At 35.2% G+C, this 26383-nt stretch overlaps 1 protein-coding gene across 1 annotated transcript; it reads right to left on the reverse strand.

The window, feature by feature from the left end:
- Positions 1-519: 519 nt before the first annotated feature.
- Positions 520-24918, reverse strand: LOC120630107 (organic cation transporter protein-like). The gene is made up of 7 exons (XM_039899258.1): positions 24497-24918; positions 12463-12673; positions 3586-3686; positions 3031-3182; positions 1987-2613; positions 1525-1706; positions 520-1151 (listed from the first exon to the last, which is right to left on the reverse strand). Exons 1-7 carry the CDS (start codon positions 24658-24660, stop codon positions 993-995), a joined length of 1596 nt encoding a protein of 531 aa, XP_039755192.1. The 5' UTR covers positions 24661-24918; the 3' UTR covers positions 520-992.
- Between the last annotated feature and the right edge of the window lie 1465 nt (positions 24919-26383).

Genomic DNA, 26383 nt, shown 5'->3' on the forward strand with positions numbered 1-26383 from the left:
TAGTTTATTTGTATAACCTAAACAATATAACTCGGCAGAGGCAATTATAGAATTAATAATTTCCGAATTATTTTTGGTCTGGTCTGGTGCAAAGCTTCAGAAACGTTTAAACGGAATCATGTGGAATTGCAGTCAAGAGATAACTTGCTGTGGAATAAATATACCTACATTTTAAATACTAGCGACCCACCCCGGCTTGTTGCTATGTAGCTATACAAATATAAGTGATGAGAGTATGAATTTTTCACTGCATTACTAATAAATTATTGATGTATGTGAACAAAATTACCTACATACTTTAAAAAATGGTAATAAATAAAATAACAGAGTCTATTAACAATATAATTTGGTTTATTATGTATTTCATAACGAATGCTTACAATATTTGTTTTTTAAATGGCATGTACGCACTTATGGATTATTATTTACATTTAAATACACTTCGTATGAATATTTATGTTTTATAAAACAATAATCTTAATAGTAAAAAATTCGAAATTATTTTATGACGTATTTTAAATTACATTATAAATTAATAATAAATTAAAAATAACACCTCTCTATTAGAAACTGCAATCTAAAGCTAATTACATAAGGGCTTGGATACACTTTAATTTGATACATTGCATATTTAACTTAATAAAACTTTCTGATTACCAAAATATGCTTACAACTTAATGATATTCTTCTTATCGACATAAAAAATATAAAAACATTATAAATTAAAATCTTACTATCTATTTTTAACTAGGGTAAATTAATTTACTATATTTTAATTGGTTATTGATGATGTATTTAAGTCATTTATTCAAGTTATTTTGCAAATATCATCAAATCACATAGTGATCATCAAGAGCACCGTAAAATAGCGAAGAAAACAAAATTAATTAAACATTAACAAAACCTATTGAAATAAAACATATCGTGAGCTTCTTAGTAGCGCTTAGTGAACATTGATCTCCGAATTAAAACTAGTTTCGATTGATGTCACATCACAAATGCGTCATAACTTTAGAATTATATGTTTCTATTTGTGCTATCGTGTCAAACAAAGGTAAATTCATAGTTTCAGGTGTAAACGTTAACAGGAGAGCTGCTACTATCGCCGTGGTAGAGAATAAGATTGATGGCAACGCGTTCAGTTCACTCGTCTGAAACAATAGAATTTGAATATTAATTACACCCAGTAAAAAATTCATAATCGTAAACCTGCTTAGAGGATATACCTGTATAAAAAATAAATCTGCATCTAAATATATATATTACCGTTTGAAAAATATGTTAACCGACGTACAAACAATCTTTTACTAAGTACTTTGAACAGCATCAAAATAACTAACCACAAGAACATAAGCCGCAGTTGATGTAACGGGTTTTCTAAAATCTATTCTATTGTTCTAAATTTATTGGGCACTTTTCTGGGTGAGTTGTTTCTTTCTTTACTTTAAATTTGACAAAACACGAAACTATTAAAGGTATTATAATTTAATTCTTACACACACTTTAAGTTAACAAAATTCTTACCAAGAGAGGAGTTAGTGGTGCTAGCATACTGCCTAATCTAGCAGCGGTGTTGCCAACTCCAACAAGCGTCCCACGAACACTGGTGGGGAACAACTCCAGACTGTATGTGTATATGCCAGTGAAGCAAACAACAACACCAAGTTTTCCGCATAAAAATAATAATATTTTCAACCAGGACAGTGCTGTAATACAAAAAAAAAATTAAGAAATCACAGAAAATTTTAAATGAATAATTGACAATACCTACTCTAAGTATAAAGCTCTAAATATTATACACACATATAATGATTTTGCATTATTTGTTTTAATGGTTTATTATGTCTGGTCTGTTAGCTATACTTATAGATTAGATACATTTTAAACAAAAATGATAGTTCTAGGTCCGGGAGGCCTTAATATTGCGTAAAAGAAAAAATGGTTCATTAACGATAAAAGCGCTATATAATTTTAAAAACAACTTACAATCAGGAGTATAAGTCTGGGCGATAAGAAATACAGCAGAGCAAACGTAGCCACTTTGCAGAGATATTTTCCTTCCAAACTTTTTGAACGTGTAAAGCGCTATCAGATCTCCAGGAAAAGATGCAATGGACGTTAATACAAAATTAGTATACTTATTTCCTGGTAGTAATACTGAGTGGACTGCTAAGCCGTAGTACACGAAGCTTGAGGTGAAAAAGCAAAAAGAAGTAACAATCAGCCTTAACATAGTCTCTTTGGAAGCTAGAATGTCTTTCACGCTTTCCTTCTCTTTCTGCATTACAACATTGAATTTAAATCTCAGATCTTCATCACTTATTTCATCGATTTCGTCCGCACTAACATCGATTTTGTTCATTTTTGCTACAAATTTCAGAGTGTCTTTTGCTTCTGCTGTTCTGCCTCTTAGCATTTGCCATCTTGTGCCTTCTTTTAAAATTAAAATATATGCTATGAATATAACCATCGGGGTGTATACAACGAGGATTAAAGTTTTCCAATATTTTAGGCCCATTGCTATAAAGGCAAATAGAACTTCACCTACATAAACAGCATATGAAAATATAACTCCAGCCAGCACTCGATTCGATTCACCACCGACTTCTATCACTGAAAGAAAAAATAACTTGTAAGTTTTCATATTAAAATGAGCCTTCAAAAAAACCCTTTGCTTTCCAGAAGGAACTCATGCTCTGGAGTGAACACCTACATGTTTGGTTATTGTCAAATTCAAACATTTTTTTTTGTTGAACGCATATGCGATATAATGTTTACAGTCTCTCAGTGTTTTAAATTTAGAAAAATACTCCATATAGAATATCTCATATATTAAGAATAAAGATAGATAGGTAGCATTTATTTTGCATACATCATTGTTAATAATCCTTCTCATAATATTTATATTTTATATTATATTATTTTTTTGCTATCGTTTTCATAATAATATCTATATTGAATAGCGAATAAATATTATGTAGTATTAAGAATAGTATCCGGTACACAAAACAAAATATTGTTTTAACTTACATAAAACAACAGCAACGGTATATAACCCTGATGCTAAAACAGATTCCAAGAATTCAACACCAAGGTATGCATAGTAATTTGTGATAAATATTTTCGCAAGTCCGACAGCACCACCGATTGAGCATACGATAATTGTAGGTTTTCTTCCAACTCTGCAAAACACAAATTAATATTAAAGATACAAGATACAACGGTTCGATTTACAAAACCTAAAATGCAATTTTATTATTTGGAGCGTTGATTTAATAAGTTACTCCTAATTGGACAAAACGAACTTTAAAAAATTCTATTAGGTGATTTGATCGAGTTTAAATCCGCCCTGATACCTAATTAATCAGAAAAAAAAAACTTAATAAGGATTTCCCTAAAAGTCGACTTATCGACTCATAAGCACAGTTCATAAGGTCATGAATGCCTACAATTCTCAGTTCAAAAGTGTTGTTTGTATTATTATTTTTCGCGGGAATTAAAATTAAGTACTTATTTAAATCCCAATATCGGTAAAATATTATTAATAGGTACGTATGATAATATTGGGTCTTTTATATTACTCACTTGTCTGCAATCCATCCTGTAATTATCATGGACATAACCATTCCAGCGTTATGTAGACTCCCAACCAAAGTGGACTTCCAAGACTGGCATCCCAAATTGAGCTAAAAATAAAAAAAAAGTTTAAAATAGTGTTTGTCTGCTCATTAAAGTTTTACAAAACCTAAGTAAATAAAAACCAACGATAAAATTGATGACAAAGTGAATATTATATTATATAACTAGGTATAGTAAAATATTAAATCAATGACTAGATATATACGCAAGTTTGCCATAATTTCGGAATTCCCCGGACTTGTCCTAGTATAAAGGACGTTGCTTCGAATCGAGGCGGGGTTATCTAGCTACATGGTTCAGAAACTGGTTTCAATGTTATGAGTATTTTTTGAGTAAATACAACTGGTATTAGCGTATTTTATTACGTTCAATTTGCAAGGCAGGTCAGAGCTTGTCAAATCGCCGACCATATATTTAAAGAATAATGTGAAGCCCAATAAAGTCAAAACTCAAAATTAAAGCCGTATTATAGATCTTAAGTATTTATTTTCATGAATGATTAATTTAAAATTGCATTCATGATTATGTTAATTTTATTAGTAGTTTTACGGAACTCTTAGTAGTTAAATTTCAGGGCTTAATATTTTGCCCTGAATTTTGTTACATTTGGTGCTTTCATTCACAAATACTTTTTTTGCTTTGAATCCCATGGCCAAACCAAACATCCGTACCGCCCCTTGGTTGCTTATAACCCTAACATATAACCTAACGTATCTAAGAACATGGCATTAGGTGACACCTGTGCAATGTAAAAAACCGCATCAAAATCAGTCCATTAGTTTTTCTGCAAAATGTGACCTACCTATAGCTGTAAAAAAATCTACGAACCTGCCCGGAAATGATACGTAGATAAAGACATAAGACATAACGCAAAAAAGAGCCGTATAAAATCGGTCGTGGATAAACACACGTCATTTATTGATGTTGTTAAGTTTAGCAATTCCGAAACTTTATAACATTTCTGCGCCACAGGTTTATCAATATCATTAGTCAAAATGTCACAACACTGAACTCTTAGCCTCGCAAATGTATTATGCGAAATCAATTACTGCCATGGACATAACCAACCTATTTATACAAGGCGAAATTATTTTTTACAGAAGTGGGATGATGTATCATAACGGAATTAACTGAATACTAATAGAATCACTTAGTTGCTTGTCCATCCATCTGCTCGGTTTAAAGTTATCAACATCATTATTTCAACCGATTGACATCCACTGCTGGACATACGACTTTTTAGAGAATTCCAAAATCTACGGTCCTGGGCCGCTTGTTTCCAGCGGCTCCTAGCGACTCGTCTGCTGTTCACCTCGTTAGGGGTCGACCAACGCGGTGGAGAGACGACGTCGGGTTTATTTGAGGCAGTGAGCTTATATAGGCAGTGACCATAGTTACATATTAAATCAATATCTGTAATAATAAGAAATTAAAAAGAAATAATGAAGTCACTGCTGTGCTTTTTGAAATGGATTGGAGTGCCAGTGATTCGAATGTTTATTTTTATTTATTAATTTTTGTTTATTATTTTTAAATTATCTTTTAGTTATATAGAAATAATGTATTTTAAATAACAAAAAACATGAGCCTATATGCCCTAAATTATTATGATTATAATACTATTGCCCGTTTTCACTAACGACGACCAAGGCAATTCCTAAATAAGTCACACCCAATCTACCTAATATAAGGGGAATCCTAGATATCCTATCCTAGAAATCCTAGATTCAACAATATATATCACTTAAGAGTTGGTGAAACATTTTCTTCTGCAGACGTTACCTAAATCATTAGGCGTTCAATTTAGTCGAAGCCAAGGTTTAGTGTAAAGCGAGCGTTAGTGTTCCTTTTGTATACTCTTCCGCAAAGTAACATAGTGCTATCAGATACTATCCAACCGGAAATACAAACCATGACCCTTGGCTCAGGCACCGCTGTACCAAAATAGCCGTCGAGGACTAGGTGCGAGGCAATTCTATGTTTAGAAAATAATCTCTTATGTTAATAATGTGCATGTCTATTTATAAGTATACTCATATTTCATTAGATAGATCTGTCAACACTTTAGCAAATAGTTTTATTTACAAAGGTTTTTACTGGTACTTAATAGGTAGCTATTAATATTATTAATTAAATATCCTTGTGTATCCATATCTTATATATATTTACATTTAGTTACAATGTGTCGTTGCCTAGTTGAACGCAAATCAATCGATTTCGATTTTTAAATTATTTTATTACTTTTCTTTCTTTATCGTATTAAGGAAATTGCCAGTGATGACCTACGGCTCTGAAACATGGTCATTAACTATGGGCCTCATAAGAAGGCTCAGAGTCACTCAGCGGGCGATGGAGAGAGCTATGCTCGGAGTATCTCTAAGCGATCAAATCAAAAATGTGGTGATTCGAAGAAGAACCAGAGTTACCGACATAGCTCAACGAGTCGCGAAGCTGAAGTGACAATGGGCCGGGCACATAGTTCGGAGAAAGGATGGACGTCGGGGTCCCAAGTTGCTGGAATGGCAGCCCCGAACTGGTAAGCGCAGCGTATCCAAGCGGAAAGAACCGTGGAATTTGGAACTCCCTACAAAAGACCTATGTCGAGCAGTGGACGGTTGATATGATGATAATAATGATTAAGGAAATTTGCATTCACAAAGCAATCTCAGCGACAATTATGTGTTGTTATATAAGTAGAAGAAGAAGAAGAAACACTTTAAAGCAAGCTGAACATAAAGGAGTATAGACATAAACAAACAGAAAGGAGTAGAGACAAGAAGAAGTTTACAGAAAGGGACATCAAAGGCATGCGTAGGCCTTATTGCTGCAATCTATTTCTTACAGTCAACCTTTGTGGATAGAACTAACTGTAAGAGAGCGGGATAGTGCTATTTTCATTGGTCCAGTACAGGGCTCAGGTCTCTCAGTATGAGTAGGTTTAAAGCCGTAGTCCAATACGCTGGCCAAGTGCGGATTGGTAGAATTCAACGTCCTTGAGAACATTATGGATAACTCTCATGCAGGTTTCCTCCCGGTTTTGTCCTTCACCGTTAAAGCAAGCAATATTTTATTGCTTAAATTTATAAACTTATAATAATAAGTAAGTTTTACCAATAGATATGCTGACAATATGACAATATATATAATATTTTATATGTACATTTATATGCACCAACCAAGAAGAGGTTCTTGAGATGTGTTTTATGCCATTGGTTGTCTGAAAGAGGTCGCTATGTAGCGATAAGGCCGCCAAATTTTAATTGTTTACTTGTTGTGCTAAATTTTTATTTACAATTTTTCTGTATGTTTATGGGATGTACAATAAAAGTGTATCCATTCATTCATTCCGTAAACCAAGACTATACCAACTGTGACTTCTAAATACCATCTACGGTTAAATTTAAGTAAGAATAGTTTGCCTGTGCTAAATTGAATTTTTCTCATTCATTCTTAAGTATGTGGATACCTTTTGTAGGTTCCTTTTATTTACTTTTATAAAAATAAATCGAGAAGTGCTAAGAATGCTAAACTTCTCGATTTATTTTTTACATCATCATCATCATCATCATCATATCAACCCACTACTGAGCACGGGTCTCATCCCTAAAATGAGAAGGGGTTAAGGCCGTAGTCCACCACGCTGGCACATTTCGGTTTGGTGGAACATTATGGAGAACTCTCAGGCACGCAGGTTACCTAACTATGTTTAACTTCACCTTTGAAGCTAGTGATGTTTTTATTGCTTAAAACGCACATAAGTTAGAAAATTTAGATATGCGTGCTGGGATTAGCAGTCGCCCGCCGAATGTGAAGTTCAAGTCCTGCCCTACGGGCCACATTGGCGTTTTTGTACATAAATATATATAATTTACATAAATAACATCACGCGTTAAATATTTCACAGAACACGATACGCAAACAAAAAAAAAAGAAATCGGTAACCGACCGCAAAGCCCAACCTGCAAAAAGACCTCTTTTTCCTGTTGTGTAAAATGTAAACTAAACATGTTTCGTAGACGAAAGCTTGGCAAATAGCCATCTGGCGCCAACGCCACGCCTTCCTAGAACTGGTCATAATATTACCATAAACACGTTAATATCACTATATATAATTTTGAACTCAATGTGATAAGACGTCGCTACTGATTTCAAGTATTCTACTACTTACCTAAGAATATCTACTGAGTGATTTCCTGAATTGTCTCTGCCTAAATACATGTATGATAGGCAAGGTATATAATAATAGCCCAATAATGTAATAGCCCAGTGAGTTAGTAGGGAAGCGTTGATAGCCTAGTGGGTATAACTTCGACTTTCGGGAGCCGAGTTCTAATCCCAGCACACGCCTCTAACTTTTCTAAATTATGTCTGTTTGAAGCCATGAAAATATCACTTGCTCCAACGGTGTAGGCAAACATCGTGAGGATACCGGCATGCCTGAGATCTCCATAATGTTTTCAAAGGTGTGTGGACTCTACCAATCCGCACTGGACCAGCATGTTGGACTGCGGCCTTAACCTCTTCACATTGTGGCAGGAGACCCATGCCCGGGTAGTGTACCGGTAATGAGTTGATATGATGATGATGATGATAATGACATACGTGAGAATTTTACACAGAAAATCCTTTTTATCGCCTTTGCCACGCAGAGCACTTTAAACTATCGATCACAGTTATTATCAAATATCAATAACATAATATGATATGATAAACATAACTGATGAAGATAATAATTATGATAACACTCTTTTGAACCAGCCAATTTGCACTGGATTAACTTGGAGGAACCTCGCTCTAAATCCTTTTCGCATATGCCCTGGACTAGAGCAAGAATAGGCTGAGAATTAAAATATCATAAGGCCAGATAAAATTTTGAATTATTATTTTCAGCGTTTTGAAAAATCTATATTTAGCACATTATGTAAGTAGAATATAAGTCAAATACGAACTTAAGACATACTACAACGTCATCGAGAGCCTATAATAAATATATTACCTACAATAATCTAAGCTATGCCCCGAATACTTGAATAAAAAGTCGCCCTTCGTAATAAGTAGTCGAGGTAGTAGCTTAAAAATATAGGAGTAGGTGTAACATATTACGAGTATATCAATGTGTCGCACTAACGACTATTGATTTTTCGTACCGGTTTTAAAATGTTTACTATTTTGAGCAAAAAAAAGTTAGCGGTTCAGTTTGTAAAAAAAAAATCATACGTTTAGATGAGCAGTTTCCTTTTGAGCTCGACAGTTGGGTTGATTGACCGCTCTTGTTCGATCTGGCTTAGGGTGGGAAGCGCAGGCGTGGTTACTTTCGTGTATACGTCCAAAATACGTTTCAAACAAAACTTATATGTCAAAGTTGTGCTAACCTAAATAGTAAATACCTTGCGGTTATTTCTCCCGAATTTTTAGTTTTAATGAAAGCTAACGGACGAAAATGACTTAACCTAAATATTAAATCGTTTCGCACCTTTTTTTCTTTCACCAAATTGTATAATATGTAACCGTATTGACAAATACTCAGAATCTGTTAGTACGTCATACTTAAAAATTGTAAACAACACGACGTCATCGTGATTATTCAAATTCTACAAGTCCTGCTGTCCTTCTAATCCGTGTAGACCTACTGACCTTCAATATTATTAGACCGAGGTTAGTATGAGGGCGGGGGTAGAAGAGAATTCAGCTCGAATAGTGCGGTTTCTATTCCCTCTTTAAGTGTATATTAGATGATCACATTGAACATATAGATAGTTGCACAGTATATAAGTGTATACAGCTGTACAACCTGTTTCATAAAACGAACTTAGTTTAGAAGTTGTGCGTAACGTAACGGAACAAACAATGCGACCATGTGTCCGTTGTATCTTAGGAAAGTCTGAACTAACTTATATTTAATTTAAACACTTTTGCAATTAAAAAAGCGAACCGTTTATAAAGATTATTGTTTCGAAGTGTACCCAATGGCGCAGGAACCTAATAACGCGAATGTCTGAACAGATTCGAATGAAATTTGGATAAAGATTTTTCATATATAATTCCGAGAGGAAATGTCTATTTCGCCACCAACCAAAAGAAAATGCTTGTATGAAGAGTAATCTTGAACACAGAACAGAGATTCACAGAACGACAACTTCATCAAGCATGATCTTTGTTTTGCTACAGAAATCGTTTTGCGTTAAACACAATTTTTGTACCGACCAAACTAAATTGAAACGTCTAAGGGCTATCCTTTTCAAAATAGATACTCACGTGGAAAAGGCACTATTGGTCCTCTTAAGTGATTTTTAAAATAATGCCAATAATTTAACCGACAGACTATCGCAAAAAACGGGTACTAACCCGTCAGAGTCGAATTAAAAAAGATTCCTCTATTCTCAATTAATTATATCATAATGTACCTAGTGTATAACATTATCGTCCCGACTAGCATGGACTGGAGTGTGGACACTCAAAAGTTTTATTCACTCTCCGACCATAAATAATATCCAAATAATGTACGCGTAATATCAAGCGGGGGTAAATTTCTTTACTCTCTTGTCGTTTTTGGCGGGTGGACAAGTCAATTTTATCCCGCGATACCTATATTATTATCTGATAAAAATGCGGATGCGGTAAATATTTGATGGAGAAAATATCTCCTACCCGTGCTAGCTATGGTTCCTTTTTTTGTGAAGAAGTCGTCATGGATTTCTGCTTCTTCAGGAGTCACAGTTATTTCGGACTTCTACTGACACTGACAGTTGCACCTGCCGTGCTGCCTATGCGAACTAAAATGGAATTGTGAATAACTGCGATGAGGAGGCTAATCAACTACCGAGAAAGAGCTACTGCTAGTATTAGTAGAAAATTATAGAGATAGAACGGTCAAAGTTATGGGACATCGAGCCAATAGTCACTGCCTGATACTGAACTTATTATGTCACCGCTGCCTGAAGAAAAAAATGAAAATAAATAAATTTATTGTAACTATTAATTAATGCTAAGCTTATTAGGGTAGATCGTACTGAGAAACTCCCGAAAACCTACAGTATTCCATCTGTAGAGACTGTGGAGGAGTATACCCATCTAGGGTCTTAAATACACAATTATGGGAGCTGAGCTTCCGAAATAAAAAAATCGTCTCTGTTTTGAGGTACGGAGTAGAAACATGGACCATTAAGGCGAGACAAAAGGCAAATAATAGAAGCGTTCGAGATGTGGTGCTGGAGGCGAATGTTAAGGATATCTTGGACAGCCAAGCGCACAAACGTGACTATTTTGTCAAAACTAGGAGTAACAACTCAACTTTCCTCCATATCCTATCAACGCCTGTCTCTTATTTTGGACATACTCTAGAAATTTATCATCATGGGAAACACCCACGGCAAGAGACCGATACGCCGCTCTCTTCTCATCTTCAGCAATGAAGGAGCGACTAGAGAGAGATTTGTTATGAAAATTAAGCTTAATGCTGTACTCCGCGAAAAGCAGGAGAATCTGTGTGGTGTGATTTATAATTTCTTCAATCCTTACACTCCACTACACTACACTACGCACGTTTCACTCCGAAACCGGAGCATCCTCAGGAGATGTTGACTTTACATCTACATCTTTACACAGATTCTCCTGCTTTTCGCGGAGTATAGCAAATTAAGCTTAATTTTCATAATATATCATAGATTTCCGCAAAGTAACGCCTGCTTCAATCCAATAGAGAGAGATAATTTTAAATACCAACGCGAGAGACTTGAAGGACTATTCAGACTGCAGTCCGCTGTCTTATCTGATGCTTTGGAGTCTTTGAATTATTGTATTGCTATCGTACTTTGACGCCATTGACCGTCCTTGCGGTTTGTCTTGCGCTATCTGCATAATATTTGATTAGTAATTACATTAAGCATAGCGTAAATAATTATTCAATGTTAATCATAATGATCTTTATAATTAGATAGAGCGGGATGGAGAAGTTATAAAACTATAAATAATGCGCCACTTGACTGATAATTATTGTGATGCTATAATATTATAGATCAAGCTAATTTCGGGTGTAGATATATAATTCAATTTTGAAACCAATATCTGAAGCATTTAAAAAAAATCATCACTATCTGCGCGCTGGAGATTAATTTGTCAAATTAACTTTAAAAGCACGAAAAAGTATGAATTAAATTTTCGAAAAACTGATTTCACCACCACTTAAAACACAAGATTCCATCATATTTTAGGGGGGGTCCATCGTATTTTAGGATGGTAGAGAGCTAATGACTAGAGTCCCAATTCGGAATATTCACTACCCCGATGTACCAGTACCAGGTGATCAAGGACCTGTCACCTGAGCAAAAGCGCGAACTGATACGGCTGGTATATAGCGGCTGTGAGCAGTGTTCCGCTAAGCTAAAAGCCTTTTGTCATTGAGCTTTATTATTAACATACCAATATGAAAGCTTCAATTATATTTGAAACGCTATACGTGACATACGAGTGTTCCTGGAACTAATATGACAGTGTTTTTAAATATTCAAATTTTAGTTCCTTAGATACTCGTATTACAGCTTCACAACATACAGCGCCAAAATGGCGTCAATCAAAAAGAGACAACCGCCTGTCCAGCGTAATAGAGGTCAGTGCTCTCTGCGATGGGACTTATAAGGTCAGTGCACACCGAGTAAAAGTTCTCTGCCCTGCCGTCTCTCTGTTTTGCGCTGCCCGTAGTGTTACCATAATAAAATATTCTTAGGGTGCTACCATACCTACTTGAAAACGGGTTTGATTACGGGCGATACTAAGTGCATAGCCGCTTAGTAACAATCAACTATTATTTTTCTCGTCAGAACTTACCTCAGAAACGATCGAATTATCATTCTCATATATCCAGTGATGGCAGTCTTCCAGTATCTGTACAAACGTGTTATTCGAACATGTTTGGTTTGATTTATCATATTCACGCATATCGACTACCGGTCTGAAGCATCTTGCGTCGACATCTTTTGGCCACCAAACTGGTAACTCCACACTCGGGTTCGCATCTTCGCATTCTGGGACGAGGCATCTGAAATAAAATAATTAATTACTTAAATAAATCGGAGGTCGTTCTTTAAAAAAGAACTTAAAAAGCAATGAAGGTAACCGTGATGAATCGACTTTTTGTCGGATAACCTTAAGATATGCATTACGTAGTGTTTTTTTTTAATATTTATAGGCTGTGTCTAAAATCCTGCTGTTAAGGCTTTTGTAGTAACTGTAGTCATGCCCTAGTAGTGAAAGGTAGAAATTATTTGATCTGTAGATTGATGTCTTAGTTTGGGGCGAACTACAAGTTTTAATAATGCGCATAATTTGGACTTGGTGGAGAGGTAATTAATGCTATTTGCGTGATCATAAGCCACGCTATTTTTTGTATAAGTATAATCATTTGGAGGATATACTTGCTAAAGTCATTTTCAAAAAGATGTTGGAACAAAAAGACATCGCCTTTATATCTGGCTGAATAATTTTTTATGCAACTTTTACAAGCCGGTAGAAGACTCTGCAAGGAACGTTCTAGGCTACTTTAATACCTAGGTACTGCGGGAAACAGAACTCTTTGACAAAGTAGCGGAGAAACTACTAGGCTGACATAAAATACAACATACCTACGTCTTATTTAATTATGTTGAATTCCAAATCTATGAAACACACAGTCTGATAACGCGAATCCGATAGACCCGTTTTGCGAAGTGACTTGTTTGATAAATAACTGGTTTATTTTTGTTGGAATTTCGGTTATGATGACAAGGCAGCGCTTTACGATCTCACCTGTTGCGATGCAGTCTAAGATTGAATTGAGATATTGCAGTCTATTGAACCGAATATGGTATCATGATATCGTGGAAGCGGTGATAGCCCAGTGGGTAGGACTTCAACTCAACTTTGGGAGGTTGAGTTAGAATCCCGGCCCGCACCTCTAACTTTTCTAAGTTATGTGCGTTTTTAAGCAATTAAAATATCACTTGCTTCAACGGTGAAGGATAACATCGTGAGGAAACCTGCATGCCTGAGAGTTCTCCATAAAGTGCTCAAAGGTGTGTGTGAGGACTTCACTCAATCAATATGCACTGGGCCAGCGTGGTGGACTACGTCTTAACCCCTTCTCACTGTAGGAGGAGATCCGTGTGCTGTAGTGAGCCGGTAATGGGTTAATATGATGATGATGATGAGGGTATCATGGGTAGTTACCCATTTTTGAAATAATGTGGATGTATAGAAATAGAACCTTAAGGTATACGACTATAACCGCTGCAGTCGGTTTACTGGCTAGATAAAAAAACTCGCATAGGTCTATTTTTATAAACCATTAAGTAAACGTGTCCAGACTCAAGAAACTCGATATAAACAGCATTCCGAACCTGTGTTAAATTGACGGCTCTTGACGATAAGGACAGAAAATATTTTTACAGAAAATTACCTAGTATAAAAGATTTCTAAACTTTTTCCTTATTCTCTATTGTTACCAATTTTAAATTTGCAATAAGACAGAGTGGGGATTTTCGTTGATTCGATTCCATACGCTATAATAACGCCACTGAAGCTCAAAATAAGTGATTTCTTCTAAAGGGAGAATTTTGCTATCCCTCTTATTTTAATGGAATCAGAAGTTTTGCCATTCCTATCGAAACTTGAAAGGATTTTTTTAATCTATGTCAGATTTCATCATCATCGTCATATCAACCAATAGACGTCCACCGCTGGACATAGGTCTTTTGTACGGAGTTCCATATTCCACGGTTTTGTGCCGCTTAGATCCAGCGGCTACCTGCGACTCGCTTAATGTCATCTGTCCGTCTCGTTTCTGTTATTCCAGCACCTTGAGATGATGATCAATAGATCGATGTCAAATTTAAATGATATTAATTGGTCAAATTCTTGGGAGATTTGATGTGAATTGGAATTGGAACTTAAAACTCAAAATTTTTAAAACGTGATCACAAGCAATAGCAGAATATCGTCTTTTATGGAAATCTATTCAAGAGACATAAGTGACCGTGGAGTGGTCAACCTTAACCTATCGACAAAAACAGAACTCATAAGATTACTTCGTAATCCGTCTTTTTTTTTGTTAGATTATCCGTCAGCCTGTCAAGGAGCGTATATTTCTTAGAAACAGTCTCAGGTATCAAGTTAAAATTATTATTAAATACTGAGGTAAGGTAGGGCGGGGCCTCGACCCTCCTCGACCTCAGTAAAAATCAAAAAAGTACGGCATTCTCTTGTTTTTTTCTGGGACTTCCAATCTTGAAATACGACGCACCGGGAGGTCTTCTAACAGAGTGTAAATCCGAAAATCAGAAATTGCGAATACGTGTTAAATGCTTACAACGCAAATTTACATTTGCGTTTCATACGTTACGTCCTCTATTTTCTTGAGACAAATATTCAAAATTTACAGTTATGTAAAAACATATCATCCGCCATTTTGAACTGATTTTAGCTAAAAATTCACCCTTGAAATCAAAAACAAAATGAAAATCTGTGCATTCGTTCGGTAAAGATGAAGCCACGGACACACACACAGACACACACACACAGAGACACAGACTCATCAAACTTATAGCACCCCGTCGTTTTTGCAAACGTGTTGTCGGGGGTTAAAAATAGGAAGTTGAACTTGAATTAATATTACTTTTTTCCTTGCACAATAGAGGTACCACACATCTATGAGTAAGTACGTAGCGAAAAAGCCACCAAATTCTAAATTCTAAATTTCGCTCTATCTTGCTTTATGTGTTCATATCTCATAATTACTTACTTTCTTTTTCGTGTACAATAAAAATTTATTCATTGATTTGAATAATAAACTGCAAGGATAAGAATAAGGGTTGTCGAGGTGAATAGATGATGAAACAGTTAGGAAAACACGGCCAACCGATAAGAAGTGTTCGTAAATACGTAAAGAAACATTGAACAAATCGTTTTGTTATACCAAACAACAAACTATAATCAGTAAGTGGTTGGTATGAGTTAAACTCTCTTATTAGGCTCAATTGAACCCGCATGTTTACTAATGAAAATATGCTGCGAACGTATCACGTGCCTGCTATTCTGAATATGCTAAGCTATATCATGGTGTGTGACAGAACAATTAAAAAAATGAAAAACTGTATACAGGATATGTGTTCGAGTTATTTGATAAGACAATTTTACTTCACACAGAAATAATTAGAATATAGAAAATGTGGATTTGTCATAAATCTTTAACTGCAACTGGCACTGGGCACACAATACAAGGTGCTTTGGCAGGCCACTATTCAATTATAATCCACGAATCCACGGTAGATCCCAATTTCTATTTGAAACTAGCTGCCCCGCCACCTTCGTCTGCACCGAATCGGTTATTAGAGGTTTTAATATCTTTAAAAAAAAACCTAGAAACGAAGTGCAGCGATCCAGGTACCTACCAGGTCCAGTTATATTTCCAAACTATGTTATTTGTGGCCAGGCGGTCCGCTGCATTTTGCGTTTCTATGTCCGTCGCAACGTCTAAGCGATAATACCTACCCGTGTTTTGAAAGAAAACTTATAAAAAAGCAGTTATTGTGACTAAACATAAAAGTTAGACATATAGCCTCGCGGATTATTTTGTAGATAATCACGATTACTTTAAACATGTAGTACATTATTTTTATGTATCATCAATCATTTTCGCGGCGTACGCCAGTAAAACTCTCAGTCGGTATGACATCTTAAGAAAACATCCTTATATTTCAGCCAATTGATAGAAAACGATAGAAAAATATACACTAAAACCATCTATCCATACATCCATCCTCACAACCTTTCGCAATTATAATATCAGTAGTATGGTACGCATGACGTCAGAGCACAAAAGATCCTGGAGGGTCGAAGTGCATCCGCTGAAGCGGGCCTCATTACAAGATAGATAGATGGTACGCATGCATTCGATCGTTGTACCATATGCCTTGCGACTTGCTAGTATTTGTGAAGAGTTATGTCTTTTATATCCGACAATATTTATCAGATCTTCATTCAAATTAGACAACACATGCTTGTTAGTATACACTTTCAAATAATCACATTTCATCACGTTTCCCGGAGGAGACTTATTGTTTATCGGGATAGACCGAAATACCAGCTACCTCTATGACAAATTTGATTTAATCCGTTCAGTAGTTTTCAAGTGATGCCCGGACACACAGACAGACGGAAAAAAATTAAATGAAAATCGATTATAAAGCATCCCCCGATCAAAATTTTCAAAATATATTGAATGTACAGAAATTTTCCAGTTACAGTTTTATTATAAGTATAGATATATAGATATAAGAATTTTGCTTATTAAATATCAGAAATTTTTGTTTATTTTACTTTTTTTTTTTAATCCGCAGTAATCTGGGATAAAAGTAGCCTGTCTGTATATCCAGGGTATAATCTATCTCTATTTCATATTTTAATTAGCATATAATAATTAACTGACGAAGCAGATGGCCCACCTGATGGTATGTGGTAAACCATCGCCTATAAACAGAACAACACTTCACAGGGCGTGTAAATAACACGCCTTCAACATGCCACACGGCGACCATTAATTTTGGAATTTTCATTTAAAGACAAAACAAGCCTTCTCTGAACGTAACCGTTGCGTGCATTTGAATTTACAAACGAGTATTATCTTGCTCTGCTTCTCGTATCAGGCACAATTATTTGGCACGCAAGTTATTGAGAAAAATATGTCAGTTTGACTTTCCAACGTTTACTTATGTTTATTCTTTTATTTTATACAGATAATCGTATTACCTACATAAAGGCTATTACTTGGAATATATTGAGGTGCTGATAACGGTGGTGTGGGGATAGCCCAATGGGACATCGGCCACACTCTCGGGGGGGACGAGTTCAATCCCCGGCTCACACCTCTAAGTTTTTGAATTGCTGTTAGCCAATAAAATATCATTTGCTTAAACTCTAAATAGTCTCAAAGCCATGGGAATTTACCAATATGCAATATGCGCTTGACCAGCATGGCCAACATTTGCTGTGGAGACTCGGAGGCACTTTAGGTTGATAACGTTATTAACGGTGGTGTTAAGATAGGCACTACGCATCTGTAGTTATTAATTTGTTGACACATAGACCGGTCATAGCAGGGCGGACGGAACGGAACAAATGGATACCGACCAAGTGACCTCCTCTCTATGGGTTCCATTTTTTTATAGGTTTGGAACCCTGATAAACTTTTACCAGAGAATTTTATAGCAATCATAGACCTTTAAGTATAAGTTTCAACATATACTCGTACTTCGAACCTCATAAGAAGCTTTGAAGGATGGACAAACTAACGGACAGCCGCATGGTATAAGATTTCCATTTTCTAGAGAGGTTAGGAATCTGACAAACTTCAAATTATCTAGCCTAACCACTTTAGATAGTTGCCATTTTAGATAGTTCAAGTTCAGACTAAAATAACTTGACAACCGAACATTTACGGAATCATATCTATGTTTAAAATTACCTCGATAATGCAAACGTTAGTAAATTTGGTTCCGGAACATTATGCATGCGTATTGCAATATCCGCCATCGTGGCTCCAGCATGCCTAACAACAATGCGTCTAATATCGATGATTACTCTATTTAATTTTGTTTTATAATCTTTAGTTATGCTATCGAAGTTGGTAAATCTTGTAATTTTTGTAAAGATGGCTTGCTAAAATATCTTGATAAAATGTTACTGACGATACCGTATTGGGGTTCGAGCTTTTGGAATTAAGAACAACATTTTAATTGGGACTTCAACTTTTCAATCCAAGGTACCGAAAGGTTTGGTGGCGCCATGGGTATTAGAAGTTTTACCTCACCTTTTACCTCACCTTTTAACTGTGGCGAGTTCATTTTATAATTCTCAAAACTCAGATCGACGATCGATCATTCATTTAAAGATTATAAAGCGATTGAAAGATCTGATCATATATCTTCTCGACAGCCCTTTATGCAGCGCATGCATGGAGATAGATTTCCGTAAGACATCGGCAAACTAGGCGGCCGGCTTCTTTCAGAATAAGTTTCTGAAAGAAGCTCGGAAGTCTTGCGGGAATTAGTTCGTTAAAGAGCTTTCGCAAGGAAAAGTCGGCCAGTTAAGAACAAGAAGATGATAAATTTTTCGATTGTTGAATATAAACTATTGATTCCCAATTATATAAATGTAACAACCTTGAATTTAAGTAAACAAAAATGATCACATAATGGTTCATATACATAGTAACGTGTTGCGTTTGCCTTGAGCACACTCCATATATTTGTGTACATCCACGTCTTTTGCTAACGCGTTTGATTTAGTATGCTATGAACCTTTAATTGTTTAAGTAAATTTGCTACTTATTTCAAATACAGATACAAAAAGTAAAGCTGTCTTGAGAGATCTTTATCCTTCTAGAGAAAAGCCCGCACATGACCGTGGTTTTTGGGAATCTACAATAGATCAAAACTCAGTAGTAGACAGATCCATTAAAACATATTACGGTGATGATGAAACTGGTTTTACGAAATTTTAAACTTTGGTATTAACTAGATGGGACTCTCACTTAGTGCGATGAAGTCTAAAGCTGAGTAGGTACCTTATGTACCTGATATACCTATCTTATTAATGTTAAAGCAAATTATCGTCACCCTTCATTACAATTTGGCGTACCTCAAGGTTATAATCTTGGTCCTATATTTAAAAATATTTTTTTTCTACCTCTTGTTTTTACTGAGATCTAAAGTGGTTTGTTTATGTAAGCTTCTACTATCATAAAGTAGTTTAATTAGCTTGTTTCTATGTGGCTTCTATTTAATTATTGGAACAATGTTAGCTATTTTAAAAATGTTTACAAAAATCTACACCATTTTTGGATAATAGAAGCTTCTTTATGTAACGCGGGCGACACCACCGGTAAAAACTAGTACCTAACCATAAAACTGTTGCAAGAGTTCATATGTATATGTTAATTATATTTACATGTCTACATTTTACCAGTGGATGTTTCGGGGAATTAATTTATTACATCGAAGTTTTTCAGCATAATGCAAATAAATTAAATCCTCAATGTTTGTGTCGTTTTTGTCATTGTACCTACAGTCAGTCAATGAGGGGGGTATTGGCGACCATGTGACTTTATTTAACTACATACTGGCATTCATTCCGTTTGCTCCCACTCAAGAAAAAGAAAGGATTGCCAGTAGCATAAATATATATATATTATATTATATGTTGTTATAAATTATGTTGTTTTTTGAACTACTTTGCGCATTTCACACAGAAGACTCGTTGGTGGCAATATTTAAAGGCTTAAAAATTAATACTTTCAGTGACTAGACGGCCTAGGCTAATAGTGACGATAAAATTAAGTGATGGTAACTGAAAATAGCTCACTTCCTTAAAATTCTAAAGGCTCTGGGACTGGGGCCTAGGGACGTCAAGACTGCAAATCCACCTCTGAATTCTTTAATTGTTTAATTTGGACAGTACGTTCTCAAATGTGTACGTAGGTACTCGTAGTTTAGATGTAATAAATTGATTTCTTGAACATATGTTCAAGAAATCAATTTATTACATCTACATAATATGAACGATACAAGCCTGTCTGATAATGATAGGCTTTGTATCGTTGCGATCGCATAGTTTGTACTGTACGTTCAAGCAAATAATATGGGAAGCAACGTAAATCACGGAATTTAATATAACAACTAACTGTCATTCGTATTGCACAGATTCCATATTTTAACTAATTTGCTGATTTAATTTTCTTCTAGATTTTCAAGTTCAAATTAAAATTCTTTGTTTTGCAGAAACATTTTACATAAGCTCGGACTTTCGACCTGCTGCTCGATTCACTAAATCTTCCAAAAAATTCTTCTGTCAAACAGCACGCATTTAATCGCATAATTTGTATGAGGATAACAGATCGCCACCATCAATATTTTCATTGCCATAAAACATTGTTGGTTCTTTTGCGATATTTAAGACTTAGTATGTAATCATAAAACAATTTTGATTAGTGATTTAATTTAAACAAGTATTGTGGAGTTATCATAAAAAACGTTTCAAATCATATTCGTAACAATGTCAATACTAAGGCACTAATTATCTAAATACATCGAAAATACGTGGTAATAACCAAGAAACTTTAGGATGTTATAGAGTTGTTAATATAAATGTCAAATTATTTGTCTATTGGCATGGTTTGGTTTGAATTAGTACAAAATTGGATGGCAGTACGATGTTGTGTCAAACTGGAAAAGAAATAACGACTGTTTATAATATTGTTAGTATAGGGATATGGAAGAAAAGTATATTGACCATTATTTACTGTACCTACAGCTTAAGTGACGGATTTTAAATTCATTCGCGTCACTCTAGTCTACAAAATCGATAGTACTGATGTGTTTCTGATTTAAACAAAAGCTTGCTGAACACACGTATTTCAGTCTGTCCCGATCCTTAGGATTCCGAGCAAACGACGAAATAATGACGGGTATATATATTGTGTAAATTGGAGGAAGATAATCTATAAAACAAATTTAGGTAGACGATGTCGTGGGGAACCGCTAGTAAGTCCTTTATCTTCCTGCACGGCATGAATAGGCAGGACACGAACTATATATCCCCCGATTGTATCCACTGACAAGGGATAAAATTTACTTGAATACGTACAAATAAAAAAAAGGACTGGTTTAGCCTGGTTTGACATTACACGAATATTATTTGAATATTTTTTCCATCCTATCACCCATGCTCGGAGAGTGGATAAAACTGTGGGATGAGATAAGCATTTTGTCCTTTCCCTGCGGAGAAAATTTATCCAATAGGTTTAGCTGGTACGAAGACGCTGGTCAAACAGTTATAAATGCGTATTACCTTTAAAAAGGAATTGAATAAGATAATGTGCAAATAACAATGACAAATCATTTTTTTTTATTGCTGTTTAAAATTCATTGTACATCGTATTCATGGATATTAGGAGCTGTTCCCAAAATATACGCTGACCCATAAATACATACATTATCTACCTACTAAATTTTTTGTAACCTTTAAGTATTTTATAGGAAACCATTTTTAACCGACATCTTCCAAAAGGAGAAAGGTTATCAATTTGTTTGCTTTTTTTATGGATGCTCGGGCATAACTTCGTCTCTTTTTGACGGATTTGCAAAAATATTTTTTTGAAAGGCGTTTATTCCTTAATGTTTCCATTTTAGACGGCCGATTGGCGCAGTGGGCAGCAACTCCGCTTTCTGAGTCCAAGGGTTCGATTTCCACAACTGGAAAATGTTTGTGTGTTAACATGAATCCTTTTCAGTGTCTGGGTAATTATGTGTATATTATATCCTTCTAATATAATAAATAAGGTAAAGTAGAAGGTACCAGAGCACGCGGAAGATCACCGATGAGATGGACGGACCAAGTGAAGGCTACAATCGAGGCTCCTCTACATTAATGCGCAAGAAAGGCAACCGTTAGAGAAGAGTGGCGAAGTATTGTCAAGCGAGCCATAACACCCAGATGACGACCACGACCAGTCTGTCAAGACTGAAACGACTAAGAAGAAGAAGAATATTATAAATGTGAAGGTGTGGATGTTTGTTACTCAATCTCGCGAAAATGGCAGAACGGATTTGGATGGAATTTGGCATGCATGTAGCCTTTGAAATAGAAAAGAAAATAGCGTACCTTTTATTCCGATTCCTTAAGTAGTTCCCGAGGGAAAATTGAAAGTTATTTTCGAGCTAAGCCGCGGGCAGAAAACATTAAATTTCGTATGCATGTCGCCTATTCTATGGAAAAGGACATGTACTTTCCATACCGATCTCCCAATAGTTCCCGTGGTCGGATTAAAAATTGTTAACGAGCGAAGCTTTAGAACCAAATTCTGAAGTCCACGCAGACGAAGTCGCGGGCGTAGCGAATTTATAAAAATACTCATCAGCCATCTGAGTAGTAACACAAGCTTCGCTTACTTTGGTGCTAGATGGCCATGTGTGTTTTGTCGTAGTATGAAAAAAAAATCTTATAATATATCTGGAGTTTTTGAGACAGACCAGGGAACTTAAATATGCTTTGTTTACGCAGTTACACAACATAACATCACGCATGTACACTCGAAATGGTTTCGTAATTTATCGTAGTTCACGCACATTTTCTATCAAAGTTAGTATCTGTCTTATTTTTCTAGCGACTGAATACGAGTAGTAGCACATAGTGTTCAAGCTTGATTTATACAAATAATATTTGCTTATTTTGGTATAAAATTGATCATCGAATTCGTTTTGCACGCCTCATAAGCGAAGCGTTGAGGTAGGTATTACTGTCAGTTTACGCACACCGAGCGATTCTCCAACTTAAAATGTCACCTTTTTTATTCTTTATTGCTTTTATAAGTGAATATAAATAGACAAATGTTGAGAAAAAATACTATTTTTAACACTCATGTTATTTTTAAATCTCTTTTTATTATTTAAACTAATTAAAAAATTGTTTAATAAAGTTCTCTCTTGGACGTACGTGCGGATCCCGTATCTTGTGGTCGCGATAACGAGCGAAATACTTCACTTATAGTTTTTTTTATAGGCTTCAGTATTTTGAGGAATAGAAGCCTCCAAATAATATAAATTTTATTGTAATTAATGAAATTATGAGGCGTGCACTTTTGGGTTTTGAAACTATTTTGAATTATTATTTCTCCTTTTATTACTATTTAGTTTAAATAGAAGCAGGCGGTACTTTGTGGAATTCCATGATAATATGCAATGCCCATTTAAACCTCATTTTCTAGATGTTGATTTTACAAAGAAGCTTCCACTGTTTAGTGAAAAGATAGTTTCAGTAATAGATAGTTAAAATAAATAGAAGAAAATAAAATGAAAGGAAATCATTTGTATGCTTCTTTTTAAATTATTGTTTACATTTTAAGAGACAACCTTAATAAGGCAGAGTGATCACCAATGCGCATGTCATCTAATGTTTTAATTAATGCCCTGCGATTGAAAGAAACGGTACTGTCAAGTGGGCAAGTGGTGAGGCGCCGGCTGGACGCAAACCGGAACAATGGCCCCAATGTTTTACTACACAACAAGCTGTATACTGTGCTACTAAATAATGTATGTAAAGGATACCCATTGAGTAAACACTATCACCAGTTATACTGTAATTTTTCGAACTTGCATAGGTGAAATTCTTAATTCATTTATTACAAGAGGGGCTAGATTACAAGCACTTTTGAAACGTAAAGTCAGTCTGTTAGTAGTGAAATAAGATAGGTATATATTTTTATTCTAACTTGCTTGAGCAAGTTAAAATAAAGTATAATGAAAAATTCTTACAATAAATCTATTTCTAGCAGTGGACGTCAAGTGATGATAATGTTTAAAAAAACAAAACCGCATACCTATAGCCTAACTTAGCTTGTTTGTAAATAGCAATTAAATTAATTTGACCATTTAAAAATTAATCTTGCTCGGTATCACAGGCAGTCGAAGTTGAGCAAGGAATGCATATTATTATTATTGTAACATAACTTGTTTTGATAATTTATTTGTACTATTAAAGGCAATTTTTTTATTCTTAATGTTATACTTTTTTTTTAATTACATATTAATTATATTAAGAAAAGAAAAGCAAAACTAATAGAAATGAAAAAAAAAACCAAGAACTTTAGGTCCTATGCATAAAACAGGGAGCATTAAGGAGCGAGTAGCTATAGTTTAAACTTCTATGGATAATCATTTTTAACCTACTCAAGTAGGATATTCAATAAATAATTCGCCTTTATAAATATAAACTTTTTAAATATGATATTTACCAAAACATAAATTCAAGAGTGAAAAAAAGGAGGAATATTTACCTGTGATCTACATCTTCAGCGACGAAAATATAATTCACGTGTATCATTGATACCATCATTAGAGGTAAACATATTAGTACGTATTGTACAAAATGATATCTACCGAATTTCTCGAATTTTAAATATGCTTCCGAATCAGAAAAACTATCGGCTTTTGCCGCCATTTTTCAAAATACCGTGCACTTAATTCAAAACGAATTCAAAAATTCTATTTTGTTTTAAGTAATAAAATAAAATGCACTTTTAAATTCCCGAATAGCTAGCTATTGTCGCTGCTGTTAACGCACTGATTTTAAATTAAAAACTAATTTCACTACTGAATTCGGATGCGAATAAAACAATACACTGTTCTTGCAAGCCAAACACTGGTGTTTATGGCTGCTGACAAGATAATATACTAGTTGTAAATATAACAATACATCTCCGAAGTTAGGTGCTACGGCCTACGGCACGGAGCCGAGCGTGCTATACGCAGATGACGCGGTTTCGTCAAATGACAAAAAGGACAGAGTGCGAAGCGCATCTACGATGTGCGAAGTAGACGTCATTAAACTGGAAATACTACTTTCACCTTTATTCCTATTATTATACGGATGGCATTTATTTACATTGAAATCGGGTAAGCATCGGAGTATAAAGTTTATTTACACTTAAATCGGGTAACTGCCTCCATTATTTATACTTTTTACTGACTGCCTCGTTTGTGGCTTGCATGTTTTGCTATGGATCATAAGATTTTAAGTTCGATTACCGAGTCGAGCCAAACATTGTTAGGTTAGGTTAGCTTCAAGTTATGTTAGGTTCACCCAGGCCACCCCTGTGCTTCGGAGAGAACTTTAAATCCGTCGGCCGTCACTGACAAGTTATGATAAATCTATATTAAACATGTTATAGTAAATCGCGGTAATAGCTTAGTGTTGTGCGTGTATTTAAACAATTAAAATATCGTTGCTTTAACAGCGAAGGAAAACATCGTGAGGAAATTTGCATGCCTGAGAGTTTTCAATATAGTATATGTACTTAAAGCGTGTGAAATCTGCCAATCCTCAGTGGGCCAACGCGTAGCGTGGTGGAAGGCCTACGGCCGAAACCCTTTTCATTCTGAGATAAGACCCGTGCCCTGTAGTGACCCATTCATAGAAATTCAAATAGAAATCGAGGATAGACATTTGAATTTTCTTTATTCGTATAGTAATACTACTGTAGTAATAGGCCAACTTTTGTCCATTTATTAAAAAACCTTTGTAGGACTGTGTAAGCGGTTAACGAGATTGATTTGCTTCAAAATTAAAAAAAAAAAATCAAAATTCTTCGGTGTAAGGGAGGAGCAAGCTTTACATATTATAAAATAACCGTTTTTTCTGTAGTTTCAACCGGTTACGTTATTTAGGTTTAGAGCAAACAGATTTATCAAGAAACTATATTTCTGACTGCTAAAAGATATACGCTGGCCTGTTCCCCGCCGCTTTGATAATGCTAATATTAAAGACAAACGGTCAATCAACCCAGTCAACGTTCCCACAAGGATATTTCTCTTTACTGCTTAATTATTATGTTTCCTGATATTGTTATTTTTGATCAACAAAAGTTTCACTTATTTTGTTCTCAAAATATACCCTTACCATTGTGAAAAATTAACCGGTTTTCAAGGCCCAAGTCTGTGCAAGAGCATGCTGTAACCACTAAGTAGAAGGTTACAATGTCTGGCTGCATTCTCAAAGTAGTATTTGGAAAGCTGTTTAAAACATTGGGGTATTGTAGTGTCCTGGAGGTCTCTGTAAAGGTCTACATTGCGCACCAATCGCGGGTCACCCGGTGTCAAATCACTATAGTAAGATATGAGGAAAGATGTTCAATTACGACGCATGCATTAAAATAGAATGTTAT

Source organism: Pararge aegeria, chromosome 15 (assembly GCF_905163445.1).
Source record: "Pararge aegeria chromosome 15, ilParAegt1.1, whole genome shotgun sequence".
Taxonomy (NCBI): Eukaryota; Metazoa; Arthropoda; class Insecta; order Lepidoptera; family Nymphalidae; genus Pararge; species Pararge aegeria.

What these genes read in the sequence shown, in the direction of transcription:
- LOC120630107 (XM_039899258.1), bottom strand. Translation starts at nt 24,660, where the DNA reads ATGGCGGCAAAAGCCGATAGTTTTTCTGATTCGGAAGCATATTTAAAA. An exon ending in TACCGTTGCTGTTGTTTTAT is followed by an intron (nt 2,614 to 3,030) that starts GTAAGTTAAAAC and finishes TTTTTCTTTCAG; the next exon opens with TGATAGAAGTCGGTGGTGAA. An exon ending in CACCACTAACTCCTCTCTTG is followed by an intron (nt 1,152 to 1,524) that starts GTAAGAATTTTG and finishes CTATTGTTTCAG; the next exon opens with ACGAGTGAACTGAACGCGTT.